The sequence below is a fragment of the Danio aesculapii genome, chromosome 20, assembly GCF_903798145.1.
Source record: "Danio aesculapii chromosome 20, fDanAes4.1, whole genome shotgun sequence".
Taxonomy (NCBI): Eukaryota; Metazoa; Chordata; class Actinopteri; order Cypriniformes; family Danionidae; genus Danio; species Danio aesculapii.
Genome location: NC_079454.1, coordinates 35,464,125 through 35,483,151, shown reverse-complemented (window position 1 = coordinate 35,483,151; position 19,027 = coordinate 35,464,125). Strand labels below are relative to the sequence as shown.

Here is a 19,027-nt window from a genome sequence, read left to right as displayed (position 1 = left end):
ACATGAATCAGACATCAGGAGCAAAAACGCATGAAAGCTTCAAGGCATGTGTTGCTCTTCATGCAGAAAATTTTGACCTATTTTCTAGCCAAATGAAAAGCTAGCTATAAAGCAGTGCTGGAAAGAGCACTGAGACTCCAGCTATAGAGAAGAAGCGGCTCTTGATGGCTGCTGCTTTCTGAAATTTGGCGACTACTTGCTGAAAGGTACACGAAGGGCCAGGCCACAATGATCAGGTCTCTGTCAAAATCTGCACACTCCTGCCAAGTCTCCAAAACAAGGACAAAAAAACAGATTAGCAATTGCAATTTGTCCTGAGGTTTTAATAGCACGCAGACCATCTTTCTATATCAGTAAGTGCCTTTGTGGTCAGAAAGAATCACTTCACGGCAAAGCATATGCTTTTAATTTTTCACATGCAAAAAAAGAAAAAAGGGGGACTATTTGAAGAAGTGTGTTTTGATTTTTAAACTCTCCTACCTTCCAGTTACACCCCATCAAGTTGTTTGACAGTTACAAATGATATTTTGGCAGATTCATATTTCAAGCTAGTGTGGAAATGATTGGTTCATCCAGCTGACAGGAATATAGGCGAGAGGCTGACTGTGCTCAACAGCATGAATGTTTCATCCATGCAGAAATGATCACAACTTTGAAAGCATCATATTGAAAAAAAAAAACATCAGAAGAAATGTTGCAAGAAGCAACAAACAATTAGCAAAATATTTTTCTCAGTGGCTTTGGTGCATTTCTCACAACACTATTTACATTTGCACAACAGTTAATGCAATTCTAATTTATTCACAGCATTGTGCAAAAGAATAAACACACCCTTATTTACAACAAACATAAATTTCCTTTGGGTAGAGCTGTGCACAACTGTAAACAATATTGCAGTACATATTGGAACTGAACCTACAACATACATAGGTCTGTACATTATCCATGTAATTGTTCAATTTAGAAGACATTTTCAGGAAAAAAAAAAGATTGACAGTTTTTTAAATAAAATTTGCTTGACAGAATTTGACCATTAGTTCAACATTTTTGTATGTAATGACTCAGGTAAAGAAATGAGGACTCTTAGTTTTATATGGAATGACTATTCAGTGTTCAAGTTTAGTTAATTTTGACTGACCTGACATAAGCAAATCATAATGTTATAAAACAGCAGAGAGTTGTATGAAAGCAATTGATGCATGTCCAAAACCATTTGCAATTGAAGGAATGAGAAATTGCTACTATGATGTGCACTTATGACTAATTGTTTTGAGAAATGTATTAACTGTTATGCAAATGTAAACATTGTTGTGAGAAATGCACCAACGTCACTGAGAAAAACTGTAACTGATGATGCCATGATAACAGTAAATAATATTTGACTAGATAATTTTCAAGACATTTCTATACAGCTTAAAGTGAAATTTAAAGGCTTAACTAGGTTAATTAGGTTAACTAGGCAGGTTAGGGTAATTAGGCAAGTTATTGTATAAAGATGGTTTGTTCTGTAGACAATAGAAAAAAGGGGCAAATAATTTTGACCTTGAAATGTTTAAAAAAAATAAAAACTGCTTTTATTCTAGCTGAAATAAAACAAATAAGACTTTCTCCAGAAGAAAAAATATTATAAGACATACTGTGAAAATGTCCTTGCTTTGTATTAGGGGGATTAATATATATATATATATATATATATATATATATATATATATATATATATATATATATATATATATATATATATATATATATATATATATATATATATATATATATATATATATATATATATATATACATGATTATATAACAGCTCAGTGGTTTGAAATTTTTAAGAGAATGATTTCTATGACACTGAAAACTTGAGCATTGATTTACAGGATTTAAAGCCAGTTACTTTAAATTGAAATACTATTAATAATATATTGCATTACAGCCAGAGAGTTAACTACAGGGCAAAAGTTCAGGCTGGTTTATCATTCATTACCATTCATTAAAATAATCAGACTTGTGTAGTACCTTATTGATCGTAAAATATCTTATATAAAGTGCATTTCATTGTAAAACATATTTTAAAATCTAAATGTATATATTATATTTTCAATTTTACATAGGATATTAAATTATTAAATTTTGTTGTTACAAAAATTGGTATGTTATTACACAATACTATTATTACTCATTTTATAAAATGTTACATTTTAGAGCTCTCAAAAAATGATGAGATGAAACTTCGTCACTATAAAGTTATGGTTTAAGAAAATTAAACTGCTGGCAAATATGAGTCTCTCTGATGTGAAATAAGTTGGTCTAAAAAACAGTAACTAATTACAAGATCAAATTAAATTAAATCAAATCAAATCACTTTTATTGTCTTATCATAAAAGATGATTCTTTAAAAGAAAGTTCAGGAGTGGTTTTACTAAGCAGTACATAAAGAGGAAAAAACTTCTGAACTCAGGAACACTCAGGACATTTCTTTAGTCTCTTCATGCACTATTCTGTAAAAAAACCTCCTCAACCTTTCCTAAGGAAAAAAACTGCAGTCTTTCAAGCAGGCCTCTGGTAATTGAAGGTAGCAAGGCTGAAGTTATATCACAGCCATAATAGGCTGGCTCCCTTCCCAGAAAGCCTTTCACATACAGATAGACCACAACAGCATGCATACAGCGGACATTCCAGATCCTGCTCTGCTCCACAGTGCGTTTTATGGAAATCACATTTAAGAAAAGCTACAAAAAACATGAAGGTTTATTCGGATGTGCTTGCATGCACACATAGCTTTTGGAAGTCTTGACGGATTCCATTGTGTTTACTGGACAACAGCATAGTAAATCTGATTAGAGAGGACAATGAGCTGAAAGAACATGTCAATAGTGATGTTGTTTACAATCGACCTCTCCCGGAATCAACCAAGACAGCTTGATGGCATATTAACATGTCAGAACTGGTACAAGTAGCGATTAGCTGCGCAACAAGAGGATGCTTCTGATTACTTTAGAAAACAAAGTATAGTATTTACATTTTTGTTTTAGTAAGCGTTCAACTAGACGACTGGTTCAGCAGGCAAACACCAAAGGTTCACAATCTCAACACAGTGAAAAACACTCAACTGCCTGACAAATGGCTTTCACAGGCTAGCAGTTCCATGCAAAAGCTATTTTTGGTGAAATAAAACCAGGAACCTACCTGCTCAAACTCTCTCAAGCTGTGTGTCTGAAGAACGGAGCTCTTCTCTGCATCGACACTGGAGGAATCTGATCAAATACAGCAAATGGTTACAATCATCAAAGACAAAAGTAAGATTAATAAAGATGTTTGCTTTATTGTGACAAACATTACCAATAGTATTAATAACAACTATTACTATAGTATTAGTCCTATATACATTTCATTACAAAAGTTAATGTTTAGCTATTAACATGCATTACAATTTTACCACCATTACTATGATTATATTATATTATATTATATTATATTATATTATATTATATTATATTATATTATATTATATTATATTATATTATATTATACACACAAATACTTGTATTGATACCAACATCTTCAGATAGTGAAAACTGCGCCAAAGCATTACAGTAAAAAAAGTTAGCAAAGAAATTCCAGGAACAGGGGTGAAATGATGTGTTTTTTCCCAGCATGAGAAAAAGAGAGTCCCCACAGGGCATAATCACTAAAACACTGGCAAGGCTCGATCTTCTTGCAGTTCTTTAAAACCATGGCATGGCCTCATTAAAGCTTATTAAAGGACTTTTATTTAATATGTGCCAGTGATGTGTATTGGAAGTCAGCCTGGGACTGTATTGGAGACGGGTGCAAGGCATAGGCCTGTAACTTGCACCACACATTTACCGTGCCAGAGAAATGTCAAACACACTCGCTGCGAGGTTTACTCAGAGAGGGAGTTTTGTGGAACTTTTACTGAAACATAATTAAGCCATTAGCTTTATGTTTTTATTAGCAACTCATAAATATGTTCAAGAATATACGGTATGCTCTTTCTGAGGAGCGGAGGAGTGAAAGGATAGATGATTTAATGTTTCTCATTTAATATTTGTGTCAGTTGATATCTAGAACAAAGTGACATGACAAAGCAGAAATACTCAAAGGATTCAAAATGTCACTGACGATGTTTTACACAATCCGTTTTTTGCATTGGGAAATTTGGGCTAAATCTAGGTCAGTGGTTCTCAAACTGTGGTACGTGTACCACTAGTGGTACGAGGGCTTCCTTCTAGTGGTACGCGGCGGAATTAAATATGTCATATGTACATGCTACATATATTTAAAAATCTATCAAAAATTATTTACATATGAATATGATGACATATAGCCTATATTTATGATGTCCAGGCAACATTTCCAGGTGTTGATAAATAGGCTACTGTATGTTAATACTTTACATTTAAGTATTTTTTTTTACTTTTGAAAACAATAACCTACCATTTTTAACTTTTAAAAGCACATTTTAATTTAAATGTTGACGTTTTTAGTTTTTTTTAGTTTTTTTATTACATATAAACACAGTACAGTGTTAATATTCAAACTATATATAATGTTTAAAGTGGCTGACAATAATAAATATTCTTAATAATAGGATTTAATCTGCCTTGTTTTTGAACTGTACAGAGCTGTAGCGGCTTTACTGGGCCTACTACACTACTCTATTTCAATACTACTCATTATGGTGGTACTTGGAGAGACAATTTCTTTCCGAGGTGGTACTTGATGGACAGAGTTTGAGAACCACTGCTCTAAGTCAAAGTCTATTAAAAAAATCCACAAGAGGTCATGCATTACAGTGATTTGACTAGAGGTAAGAGCAGTGCTTGGGCAATCCATAATGAACCATTTGTACAACTGTGTTGTGACAGCATAAAAAATATGTGGATATATATAAAAAAAAGGTTAATCTATCCTAAAATGGAAGTGCTACCAGCTTTATACCCACCCATGTCGATCATGCTCTTGGGCCTGGCCGCTTTACGTCCATTATAGTGTCTGAAACATACAAGGAAAGATTTATACTTGTGTTGTCTCCATTTAATTTTTTCTGTTGAACACACAATAGTACAGGTCTATATATAATATGTTTTACAACCTTCTCCATCTTGCTGGGTCATCTATGAATGACTGTAGACTGAAAATTAAAACGATGTAAAAACTAATTTTTAAAACATACAATAATAGATGGTAAATACTATGCCTATATCTGGGAACGTGTATTTCCAGCTTCATTTTACTATATACTGTATATTAGGACACTGAATCACTTTAACTCTCTGGCACACAAGTGCAAGTGCAAGCAATAAGTTCATTCATTCACTCATTTTCCTTCGGCTCAGTCCCTGATTTATCCAAGTGGTAATCACTGCTGAGCCACTTGGGCAGAGCTGAGCTCCAGCTCCTTGCTTGCACTTCTTCTACAAGTGATGCGTCTGGGGGTTGGGGTTAGGGTTAGGGGTGGGGTAGGTGTACGCATTAAAACAGCTTATAGGAGGAGGAGCTGGAGCTCAAGCTCCTCCTATTGGAGCCCAAGTGGCTCTGCAACGAGCAGCGTATCGATGTATCAGAGGTTGCCACAGCGGAATGAACTACCAACTATTCCGGGATATGTTTTATGCAGCAAATGCCATTCCAGCCACAACCCAGCACTGGGAAACACCCATTCACTGACACACTCATACACTATGGAAAATTTAGTTAACCTAATTCACCTATACCATATGTCTTTGGACTGTGGGGGAAACCGGAGCACTCGGAGGAAATCCACGGCAATATGGGGGGAACATGCAAACTCCACACAGAAATGCCAACTGGCCCACTCAGGACTCGAAACAGCAACCTTCTTGCTGTGAGGCGACAATGCTAACCACTGAGCCACCATGCCACCCCACGCAATAAGTTGTTGCCTCCAACAGCCATCAGAGTCACTAATAACTGCTGCATCTGAAATCACCCCTATGCCCTTAAATAGTGCAATATTGGAAGGAGCAGCCATTTCTAGTGGTGTCTGAAACCGTAGTGGAGGCTCTGAAGTGCACTCAATCAATCCCACAATAACGAGTGCACAACCAATGAACACTCAAAGGCTAGAATACCCATAATGCTCTGTTAGAGTTTGCGCTTCTGACCACAAGATGGCATCCACAGTGGAATCCTATCAGTGTACTGTATTAACATAAAATATTATTTAATTAATGTCTGCAAATACGACAAAAATAGAAACACTTTGCTTTATTATTAATAGACATTTGCAAAGTGTTAAAATACCAACTAAATAACAGGGTCTGCACAAAACCAGCATTTAACAACCAGCATCCCTAAATGGCAACCCTTCTGCTGCTTCTGCTTCAAGTGGCTATATTAGTAAATCAATGTAGCAAATAGTGAATTACTGAATGAGCACATAGGAATGATTTCAGAAACAGCCTATGTTTTCTGAATTCTATTTACAGTACATTTTTGAACTGAAAATCTTTTTTTGGCTCCAGTCATATTGAAACATTCTCAGCTGCAACAGAAGCGGGCTTGAGAAAGTTGTGCAAGGGATTTTTCTCATAAATAATCGTTATCTAGCTTGTTAGACATTTGTTTCTAGCATTACTGAGATGTTGAAAACGGCTAAAACATTTCAACATCACACACATTTCCAGTTCACAAACCTTAGTTCCAGTGCTAAAGACTATTAAGTCCATCATGTTTCCAAAGCGATGACAGCGCACCTGTTAATTTTTACTGTCTGATTTTGCTCTGAATGTCTGTACCCTGCCATCTGCTTCATAAAAATAATATTGACATGAGCTAAATTATAACATCAAATAAGTTAGCTTTCTCCTCCAATAGTGTCTGGCTGCAGACTTGCACATGCAAGCTGAGACATGCAGTTCCAGACATGCAGTTTCAGATACATGCACTCAATAGAGCTAATGATGTCACTGTGAGGTCTAAGGTTAGGGGCGGAGATAGGTATACACACAGTAAAAAGCCTGCATGCTGTCATTTATTATGACAGGACAGTAGCTAGACATGAAGTGAAGTTGGAGAGAGTGAGGGGATGTGATCAGGACTCAAACTCAGGACGCCTGAAACGCAGCAGCACTATATATTGCATTATATATCAGCGCTCTGCCCACTAGGTTATCAGAAGAGACCTCCTGCCTAATTTTTGATATAAGCAAAGTTCTAGCACTCCCTCAGTGTAACTCCTCTAAACATTAATATTTAACCTCCTAAACGCATTCTTATTGATTAGTGCCCACAGACTCTAAAAGGCAGCTCAGATTGCAAATCATCAGCACAAATGGACACAAGGACATTTGAGGCAGACTCATCTTACACATGCACACAGTGCTTGAGTGCTCGGCTTATGTTTGAATAACATCGATTTTGTATTTGTGTATTTTAGAAGTATTCAGGCTTTATCAGGCTAAGAACCCCTTGATTTTAAGCCAAGCCTAAAATAACATGCACAAATACTGTTATAAATTTAACATCACCATTTAAATGTTGTTGGTGTTTTTCATGCTTACTGAAACTGCATTTACTTGAAAGATTGATTAAAAACACTACATACGTCTTTCACAGTCTGTTTTAATTTTTATATAAAATAAAGTATAATTCATTTATTTTATTCCAGTATGTACATTTATAATTCTCATCTTTTATAGCCATTAAATTAGATTAAAAGCGTAGTCATATACTTACATTGTATTTTAAACCACATATTTTAACTTGATTTATATTTGTCAAACTGGCCTGAAGTACTACTGCATACTATTGAGGACTCCTAGTTTATGCCATCATTTTCAATAGCATAGCACATTTTTTTCCACAATGATTTTCAACATTTGTCATGAGACAACTAAGAATCAGCTGTTTGTTGATGCACAACTAAATCACTGAAGTGAGTGGCAGCCTAATAGGGTAATAAGGTAAGATGATGTTTTCTCATGCTCACATGTCTCATAAAATGGCAAACATCTGCCAGCCATGCAGTTTTTAAATAGCCTTTTTAAGGGCTGATTCATTCAGATGTAAACTGAATTTGACACATTAACATGTGGATGCTTGTCTGAAAATAATATGCTACAAAATGTCTAAATACCATTAAACATTTTGGTGTCAGTTGGATTATTCATTGTTTTCAAGATTGTTCTATAATGCTCACCAAAGCTGCATCTCATTTACTCAAGCTTTTTTATTAATATATATTTTAAAAATTGTTCTTTGGGCAAAGCTAAATTGTCAGCAGTGATTATTTTTAACAAACTGTTAATAAACAGAGCACTTCTGTGAGGTAGCTTGAACAATCAAGTAATAAATAACATCAATTCTTCACTTTTGGATTTTAGTGCAACAGTAAATATAAAAAAATTGAATATAAAAACAAAAAGCACCTCAGCTTAATTTACCAGCCAGGCAATTTTAAGTTTACATATCTTACAGTTATCTATAGCAATGTTGTCATCATCAATTTTATAGTACCTCCAGACTACAGACATTCTCGCATTTTCTGCATCATGTTGCTTCCGTGTTCTACTTTGCCGGTGTTGTGCTGAGAAACGCACCCCTGCCGTAAAAAGCACCCCCTCTGTAATGTGCATCTGTTAACTGAAATAGATTTTTTTTTTATTTATAATAGAGTTATGATACTAATGAGAGTGACTAAGGTGAGTTTTATGAATGGAACCCTTCCCTTACGCAGTGGCGCAGTAGGTAGTGCTGTTGCCTCACAGCAAGAAGGTTGCTGGTTCGAGCCACGGCTGGGTCAGTTGGTGTTTCTGTGTGGAGTTTGCATGTTCTCCCTGCGTTCACGTGGGTTTCTTCCGGATGCTCCGATTTCCCCCACAGTCCAAAGACATGCGGTACAAGTGAATTAGGTAGGCTAAATTGTCTGTAGTGTATGTGTGTGTGAATAAGTGTGTAACCCAGTGATGGGTTGTGGCTGGAAGGGCATCCGCTGCATAAAACAAATGCTGGATAAGTTGGTGGTTCATTCCACTGTGGCGACCCCAGATTAATAAAGGGACTAAGCTGAAAAGAAAATGAATGAATGAATAAATAAATAGAATGACTTTCAATACAATACCGACGAGATTATTGTTTAATGTGTGGTTTAGTTTAAAACAGCAACAACAATTTTATGTGTTTCATGTAGCCTAAATGTCTGATAAATACAGCCCAAAAAGCCTTATTTTAGGCTACACCACAGTCAATATTACTATTTTTAATTTCTTCGTAAACCTAGTACATTTTAAAATGTGTTTCACTTCATGTCCTTGCTTTATCCATCAAAATAATAAGCATTTTACGTTTTAATCAATTATGGCTTTTTATTTACTTTAATGTAGACCGAGAATGCTAATGAAAGTCTATGAGGGGGTGAATTTTGCAGCAGGGTTGCATTTTTTGGCACAACATCGGCATTTAACCAATAGCGTCTCTGCAACAAAGTGATGTCAAGACGCATGCATTGCTGTTTCTGTGTTAAGTTATATATTACATATAACTTCATTTCATAGATATATATTCGAGTAACGTCCGATTCCAATCGAATCTGTAACCGCGTGATCAGCCCGAAATCCGATCATGTGATCGGATTTGAACATCCCTAATTATTTTAGATTTAGGGCCAATCCTGATACTGATTTGCTTCAAAAATATATCTTTTACATAAATAATAATTTAATATTGTTGTGGAAACCATGGTACTTTTCAGGATAGTTTAATGAACAACATTTTTAGTGCATTTAGTTGAAGAAGAATCATTTTAGGACGTTATGAAAGTCAATTTTTGACCAACTCTGCTTAATAAATGTCTTAATTTATGTATTTTTTAAATCACACAAACTCCAAACATTTAAGCAGCAGTGAATCCTACCATCAGATTAAAATGCCACTTCCTCAAAACTAAATCTGATTACTATTACCATTTTAAAGGTTTAACAAAGCAACGTCTTACCCAGTGGAATCTGATTAAGTACACCCTGGGGTTTGTAGACCCCTGCTTGGAAATCACCCATCATCTTATTAAAATGGTAAACCAAAATCTACTTTGAATAATTACTTGAGCCCTTGATATAAGAGATGGAGTACAGTACATTGTTTAAGAATAAAACTTCCCAGTTAATGTTCATATGTTAGTTATTCAATACCATGTCCACTTATCAGAAAAATTGATCAGATGAAAGCACAGGTCAGACAGAATATAGTATGGCAGATAGAGGCGCTGACTTTCATCGCTTTGATCTGAGAGACAAAGAATTAAGCGCCTAATTAGCATAATTATGTCAAACCACTTGAAAGATCTCGGAGACTCCTAAAAGCCAAAGAACATCCATCGCACATCACATTATTGCCCCACGGAGAGCGACAGACTGAAGTTTGCAACAAGCAAAAGGAACATAAACAGATGGTCTTCCACACACAGCTGACCGAGGGTGTCAACAACTCCACCATTTCAACAACGATCCACCCACAAATGTGCGCATATCATGGGGGATGGGCCTATGCTAATGAGTTTGTAACGTTCTTTGTTTTTGTACAGAAAGTCTTTCCACAAAGAAGGAAAATCCAGCTTTATCACATATAAACATGCCCAACAGAAATAGACATCAGAAGATTCCTGAGTCATGACCACCTGCTCTAGGTCACTCACAATCACACATGTGGTCAGCTGAGAAGTCAACTCCCCCGTACTGACAAATGGTGTGCTTGAACACTGTTTAAACAGTGATATTGCAGAAACGGAGGGGCACAGTTGAGAATTCCCATTCATTATGAGTAGCATTAAATGAACTTTCTGTTCTTAATTTAGTCAAGCAAAATGTTTCCGTATATATTTTCAGCTTTACCATGAGGCAAACCAGACATTCTGCTCCCACATTTTTTAAATTACTGCGAGTTATGCCTGGATTCAAACTCTAACAACAAACAAATCCCAAAGACATGGCGGGACACACAGAAATAGAACAAAAAAAATCAGAAAGCAAACAGTCTTTCATTGCTTTGTTAGAGGTGAATCCCTTACCTGCCACGATACAGAAATCCACTCATCCTCGTGGCATCCAAAACCACAGCGAAAGTTGAAAAAGAGCAGACAGGAACAAACTCAGCTCTTAAAGAAGGAAACAGCCAGGCTCTCTTCTGTGGCTCTGATCTCAATCCAGTGTTTTAGTGAAGAAATCTTCATTTCCAAAGACCAAGCTGGTCAGGAGTCCAACCAAACATAAGCACACACTCACACACATGCAGGGCTGCAATTTCTCCCTGGACGGCAGGCAGGAGACGGTCATTTGACGTGGCAAGGCCAGACCAGGAGTCAGTGAAACACACACACAGAGGGCTGGTAAGTGGTAAACAGCACAGAGGTGAGAGTACACACACACTCGGTGCGCCACTGGCTTGCCCTGAAAGAATGATCTGTTCATGCACGCTCAAAGACAGGTTTCTCTGTGTATGTGTGGGGAGGAGTGTGTGTGTGTGTGTGCATGTGGTTTCCAACTACAAACCACATTGGGCCTTCCTGCCCAGGCTTGAGGAGCATCCTTTAAGTTGTAAATGGGCTATTCGCCCCTAGCTGTGGGTGTCTGTGAGCTGAGAGGAGGGGCAATGAGGAACACAGGCTCAGACAGGTCTGTAGGTGAAACGCTGCATTTAAGAGGATTATCTCTTTCTGCTGAAGATGACGAATCTGATGTTCCCAAGTTCAAAAAGACTTCGAAAGTCAAGTCAGCTGAGAAAGACAGATAAATATACATATATTTAGAAAGCACACAACTGTGAGGTTCTGTCTCGCTCCATGATGATTTATGAAATCCACAGTGTGTGACTAAACAAAAGGAGACAGACATGGAAATTGCATCACATATTTTCCAGGGGAGTGGCTGATGACTTGTGTAACAGTTTAGTAAGAGAAATATTTATATGACTTTCGTACATGCAAACTCAAAGTCAAGTCACATAGTGTGCTATACCAGCCCGTGACCCCCAAAATAACAATGCCAGTGACTCGCGACCCCTGAATTCCTCAGAGGTGGTTATAAATATACAAATGTTGCGCACACAACAATAGGCCAATTTAAAGACGAGCATATTGACAACACAAAAAAGTGCAACAGACTAACAACCACATCATTTTTATAGTCATTTATTAATTTGCTTAATTTAATATTAACCTCAACTAAAGAGAGTGGTGGACACAATGTTTTCAGCACAAGTCTATTCTTGGTTTAATTTTGGAGACCATAAAATATAATCCTCAATATTCAGTTACGGCCTGTATTTATTTTTAATGTATTTGATTGCCATAAAGGAGTCAGAAAGTTAAACCTGGTGCTATAAAATTAATCAGCTGTAGCTGATGCTATTGCTGTGTTGTTAATCTAACATAAACACACCAATCCTATAATAATAATAATAATAATTTAAAGGCTAATGGCTTTTCATTTGCATGTTATTTTTTTACTAGTAAAACTACAAGTTTTATCTTCTGTGTGTTATGGTTAAAATATGGTGATTCTAATAGTTTAATGAAATTTATTTGATTTTTGGAAATCACCAAGCAACCCCCTTGTCATTTTCCCATGACCCTCTAGGGGGTCCCGGCCCCCACTTTGGGAACCACTGTGCTATACAACACAGCCTGTTTCAAAACAGCTTAATTCAGGCAAAGTTTATAGCATGACATTATATGAACATTATTTTATATCACTAATAGATACATGCTGCTTTTAAAGTTATAGTTCAGAAAAAAATGACAATTCTGTCATTAATTGCCACTCCTATTTGGCTTTCATCAAACTTCTTTGAAAACATGCCATTAAAAAGGTCAGGGACACAAATACTTCACAATTATATCATAAAACTGTTTCATAGTGGAATTTTTTATAAATATAGCACTGATTCATAATTTGAATAAACTATATTTAACTTTCATTTCCATTTTAGTTTCTTTGTGTCCTTAAAGGTACAAACTGCAATGACACAATTTTGTTTCTTTGTCTTTAGGTACAATTCCGTCCCATTAAAAGGTACTGCCCCAGTGACAAGGGTTTGTACCTTCTTTGGTACAACATTGTACCATTTTTTCTGAGAGTGTAGTGTTTTAATGTGAGTATATTCATCTGGTCAACAAGATGGAATGAAATCAGTCAAGTCTTATGAGGTCAAACTGATTTGATTCTCAAGTTCAACTCACTGGTTCAATGATCCATCAGTAAATAATCACCTAAATTTCATTCTGTGCCTATTTTGTGGCTTCAAATGTGCTTTGCTCTTTTATTGAAACTTGGAAACTTAATTTCTCATTTATTGTTATAATATTACAAAAAAGTATGAATTTCTTTTGGAACTTTTGGAATGACATTAAGGTTAACAAATAATGACAGAATTTATATTCATGCTTGAACTATCCCTTTAAAAACAACTTCTCCGAACAGTTATATCACCTTTTTTCCCAAGGTACAGACTAACTCAAGCGAGAAATACCATTCAGGCATGTTACATAATTACAAAATCTTCCACCGGTTAAATAATTGACATTGGAAGAGACTGCTAACTGTTCATCATCATGTGTTCCTAATCAGCTGCATTTTATTCCTTATTAAGCATGCCATAAGTCGTCTTGCAGGCCTGGGAAATGTCACGCTTTACTCTTTCAAGAAAAGCCAGCATGCGACTGTGTTGGGACTCTCTTGAGAGGTTTCTCCACGGCTTGACAGAATGATTAAAGATGCTCGAGAGTTTCGCAGGAAATAAATGAGATAGAATAGATAGACAGAATTTACATAAAAATACAGAAAAATCAGGCTAAAGCAAGGTATACTTCCAATAACAGGGAAAGAGGTAGTGTGTCTAACCCAGGAGCCACGATGACCCTGTAATTACCACTGAGACTGCACTATGTTTCCACCCTTCAATCTGAAATCCCTGTGTTTGAACAGCTGCCCAGGACCAGCTGCTTGCTGCACGACTAACGGAGAACCACAAGTCACACAGGACTCTGGAACTAAACCACAAACAGCCCATTTCATATCAGAAAAGCTTTCATAGTGAGCACTTTGAGAGCAGGTGATCCTAACAGCTATGACATCACTACATCTACTACTTTTCTAGACCATAAACATATAGCAAAATAGAGCACCTTTTTATACCATAATATTTTTTAAACATCATGTGAGTGAGATTTTTTCAAGCATTAAGACGTCTATGACCTCACATGTTATGGTTACGTTTACAGACTATTACATGGTATGTGAGCAGGCAGGCTTATGGCTATTATTATTAAATATACTCAATTGGTGGAATTGTTCATGCTCCTATGTCTTGTATATAATGAATTCACAACACTGACAAGGAAATTCTGGGTTGCCATATGTGTAGAATGAATCCCAGGCAATCCCTGCTCAGGCTGATTGAAAACAGGACATGTCCTTCATTGTATATATACGTCTGTGTATACGGCGGAGGGAGGTGATGGACTCCGTAATTAACTCTGTCACATTTTTACAAGCTGTTAATGAACTTGTTTAACTCCTACAATTCCTTGCTACACGTCCATCTGCGACAGTAGAATTAGAAGCAGACATAATATTGTGTCAATTACAATTAGAAAGCTATTAGGAAGCAGATGCAATGCTAGAAAGTCATTATCAGAAGCGTTTGAACAGTCCTACTCATCTAGCACTGAAAATATTAACCGAAGTAAATGACATGGAGAGCTCGTCGTAACTTCAAACAGCTGCTCTCACATTTGCTGTAGCATTTAACAGCAGTTTTGAGAGGAAAATTAATGTGTCTAAACACAGATTTTGACTATAAACATCAGTCTAATAAGCTTTGTTTATTTTAGTGGTTTGTTCTCACTTAGTTCCATACCTTTGGTTCATTATTGGCCAAAAAAGAAAAAAGAAAGAAAATTAAACATATAATCCTTTATTTACTTATATTCTGAAGCAGAACTTACTAAACACCCAAAACAAGTTTGTACACTGAGTGTTCTCATTCAATTTGTGCTCATATGATGCTATTTTTATCAGTAGAGAAGCCAGGAAGAGCTCAAAAATTAAAAATAGCGCCAATTATTCCTGCATCACACATACAACCTTCAGCAGGGAGACACATTTCTGATGTCTGAATTGAACTGTAATGGGCAACATCATGACTATACGAAAAACAGAAATGCTTGAGCATTCTGAGATTTTGCATCTAATTTATTAATAAAATGTATACGCTTTCAGGGTTTTGAGGGATATTTAGTGACCATTTTAGAGGTTACTGTAGGTCAAACTGTACAAACTATGTGTCTAATTTTTCTTTTTTTAGGCTACATGCAGATATAAACACCTATTTTACAAGAAACATGTTTTGTGAATACTTAACATGTCTTTCGGTGCTCTAGAACTGCCAGTTTCAGACTGTTAAATGATATTTACCTAAGCATTGATTGGCGTGATTATGCATTCTCAATGGTATGAACTGTTATAGGGAGGTCAAATGTATTTTTACATTATACATTTTTAATTATTGATATATAAGATATAGATCAGACATCGGAGAAAGCAATTTCTTACAATTAAAAAGCTGCCCCCCCCCCCCCCCCCAAACATCTTGTTTTGATGTCCTTCAGGGTAGATTAAGCGTTAATTAGGGGGGTCAATCCCCCCAAACCCCCCTGTAATTCGCACCCTGGTTATATCATGTCCTGATTTTGGTTTGATAAAATGTCTTTGTTCCATGTTAAGCGCATATTTTATTCTAGCTGTATAAGGTTTGTGCAAAAGCAGACTGAGGCCCAACTTTTTAATAGTCTACATTTTTGGTGGTGTCAAGGATGGGATGGCAGCATTCACACATTCAAATAAACCATTTCAACAAATCCATTTTAAAATAACAAAGCCAGTCAATTGTGAGCACAACCCAGATCAATAATCTAACTGGACCATAAAACAGGGTAACTGACATTATGAGAAAAACATGTTTAAATGTTTAAATATACCCTCAGGAATGCAATTCTGATTCTGAAACCTCCCAGAGCATGGTTGGTCTAATTTTGATTAGCAGTTTTTGTTCCAAACACCTGGCAACCCTAATCAATAAGATCAAACATCAGAGGTGAGAACTATGGATAAAATATCAATAATGTAAAGGTAATGTAATGTACATTCATGTAATTTTTCACACTAAAGCTTTTTTCTTTCTGTTTTCTTTTTTTTTTTGTAAGTATAATGCTCTAAAAAGCAATATGACGCCAATATTAATTTCACAAACATCTGTTTACATTTCTGCAATTACACTTCCTCTTATGTTTCTTATCACTGAGACAGTTTCAACACTAATCTAGACAAGCAGTTGATAAGTGGAATTGGAAGCCATATCCTAATTATTCTTCATTCATGCTAAGTGGATTGTAAAATGTTCAAAGAACAATGAACCTCACAGGAACAAATCCAGACTTACCTTTCAACATACCTATATTTAAACAAATCAACATGACAGGACACATATGGACACGTGATTAACAGATACTTGCATTTTCTGTCAACACAAAGTCTAGCGTGGTTATTATGTTGATGCCTGTTCAGCTTATAAAACAAGACCGTGTCATAAACACACACAGAAAAGGCTGCTTTGGCGTGCTTAATGTCTTTTAACTATCAAAAACAACACCAGATATATTTTTAAAAAACAAATAAACCCTCAACCACAGCATTTTTAACTTGTTATTAGCTACTAATTGCGGACTCGCAGACATACTGTACCTTTCAGCATCTCTCTGATGTCGCTCGTCACACGGTGTCCAGTCCATATTAGTCCATCTCTCATCCGCTTCCCCTCATATCCACAATAGCACTTGATATCAAACCGTCAAATTACGGTAAATGAACCTGTCATTGTGCTGCAGACGTCAGAAATCGAGTCTCGTTGCTTCAGATGCGAATGAGGATGCGCAGTTCATTGTCACAATGGTAGAGTCGGTGTAAGCAACCCCCGCGGTCCAATAATACACTGCTGGCAGACAACGCTCCGGATACCGCACGCGTCAGGAGATGCTGAGAGACAGCCTCGTGCAGCTGATTCTCTATGCTTAAAGCAGTCATTCATCACAGCTTCTAGACATTGTTTTTAGTGGCTAACTAAATGTTTACTATTCCGCCCTGAAATAATGTAGCTACCGATGAATGTTCAGACATTGCAGCCAAGTTTGGCAAATGTAGTTGTCCCACCGTCAATTAATTAGCATTGCTAAAACTACAAGAGCGTGAGCCTATTAAAATCAATATAGCCTAATAATAATAAAAAATAAATAAATAATGAAACTAGTTAATAAGATTACAAAAGATGAACGACTAGCCTAATTTTTGACGAATCCGCCATTTTTAACGGCCAAAGTGTCGTCACTCAGTGGAAATCAACTAAGATGCTAACATTACTGCAAAGTTCCTGGTTCTTAAACAAGGCCAAGATCTGAGATTTGGATAAGCTTTAACAGGTAATGTGTTGGTTTGTTTTTTTATGTATTTTCAAAATATTTGTATGATAATTATATTTATGTATATAAAAACGGTTTATGTGTAATGAATTGCCATATAGGCTATACTGCAGTTTTATATATAAAGTAACCATTGTTAAACAACGGTGTATCAAAACCAAATCTATTGCATGGTTATAGTGGTTTAACAAGGTCTAGGTTGTTTAATTCTAGAAGAACTATGTTTTTTGTAAAAGGGGTGCTAATTAATGTGTTAAAAAAATGTCTGAACATTTCTGAAAAATCTGTTGAAAATCTAAGCCAACAGATCGTAGTCTATGTCTCTCAGATTACTTTAAACTTACTAATATTTCATATCGATATTTTATTTGCAAAAATTGAATAATGTGCGACACGTTGGCTCAGTGGTTAGCAATGATGCCTCACAGCAAGAAGGTAGCTGGTTCGAGTCCCAGCTGGGTCAGTTGGCATTTCTGTGGAATCTCTATGTGCTCAGGTTTTCCCCACAGTCCAAAGACATGCGGTACATGCATGGGCGATGCTAGGCCTATTTAAGGGGGGCTGTAGCGCAAAATGCAGGAGCGATCACAAACTGAAGAGCGGGGTGGATGGGTGACGTGGGGCCCACCTAAAATTAAAATCCTAAAATCGCCCTTGGGCACAGGTAAACTGTATATACTAAATTGGCCTTAGTGTATGTGTGTGAATAAGTGTGTATGGATGTTTCCTAGTACCGGGTTGCACCTGGACAGGCATTCACTGTGTAAAACATATGCTGGATAAGTTGGCGGTTCATTCCGCTGTGGCAACCCCTGATGAGTAAAGGAACTAAGCCAAAGAAAAATGAATGAAAATTGAATAATGTGTAGTCAATGCTGCCATAAGTTAACCTACATTATTCTACATTCTAACAAATTATGATCATTACAGCCATATCTTTTTTATAAATAATAAAACAAATACAATGTAAAAGAATATTAAAGGTGCAAAGTTAGTGTACAGGCAGAGAACAAAAAAGAGCTTCAGGCCTTCATTAGTCAAAAAAGTCTTTTTTCTCTTAAATAGTTACTGCCTGCAGAAGCCTCTTTTCCTATGGTTGTGCTGCCGAAAGATGTGACTAAATTTAACAAGGTTGGTCATTTCAGGAAAAAGAAGAAAACCCTAAAATAGATTTTTATACTCCGTCACATCCATTATGAGCAAGCTCGAACTAACAGGGAAAATTGTTGAGTTACATCCTTAAAGGGACTTTGGTTGCATAACTAACGCAGAGTGAATTAACTCCTGTTTGTCCTCTCATGAAAGGCAAAGAAGAAAAAGATGAAACTGAAAAGCAGCTCATATAGCTACCGGATATCAACAAAGTAAACAAGGTAAGCTAAAAAGTTTACATCTGCCTATTTTATATTAAACATTAGTTTAAAGGAGTTAAGACCTCTTTGTAAGATACTTACACAGTATGGTTTCACATGTGATTAAAGGCGTGATTTTAGCATAATTTGGTTATCTGTTTCT

General features: G+C 36.2%; 1 protein-coding gene across 1 annotated transcript in view; it reads right to left on the bottom strand.

Annotated features, from left to right (window-relative positions):
• pde4dip (phosphodiesterase 4D interacting protein) overlaps positions 1–11,449 on the bottom strand; it is a 101,954-nt gene extending 90,505 nt beyond the window's left edge. Inside the window, exons 1-3 of the mRNA XM_056481221.1 lie at positions 11,051–11,449; positions 4,970–5,019; positions 3,190–3,257 (exon numbers count right to left, since the gene is read on the bottom strand). Of these exons, the coding sequence (XP_056337196.1) occupies positions 3,190–3,257; positions 4,970–5,019; positions 11,051–11,076 (144 nt within the window). The 5' untranslated portion in view covers positions 11,077–11,449. The remainder of the gene's footprint in view (positions 1–3,189; positions 3,258–4,969; positions 5,020–11,050) is intronic.
• Positions 11,450–19,027: the final 7,578 nt, after the last annotated feature.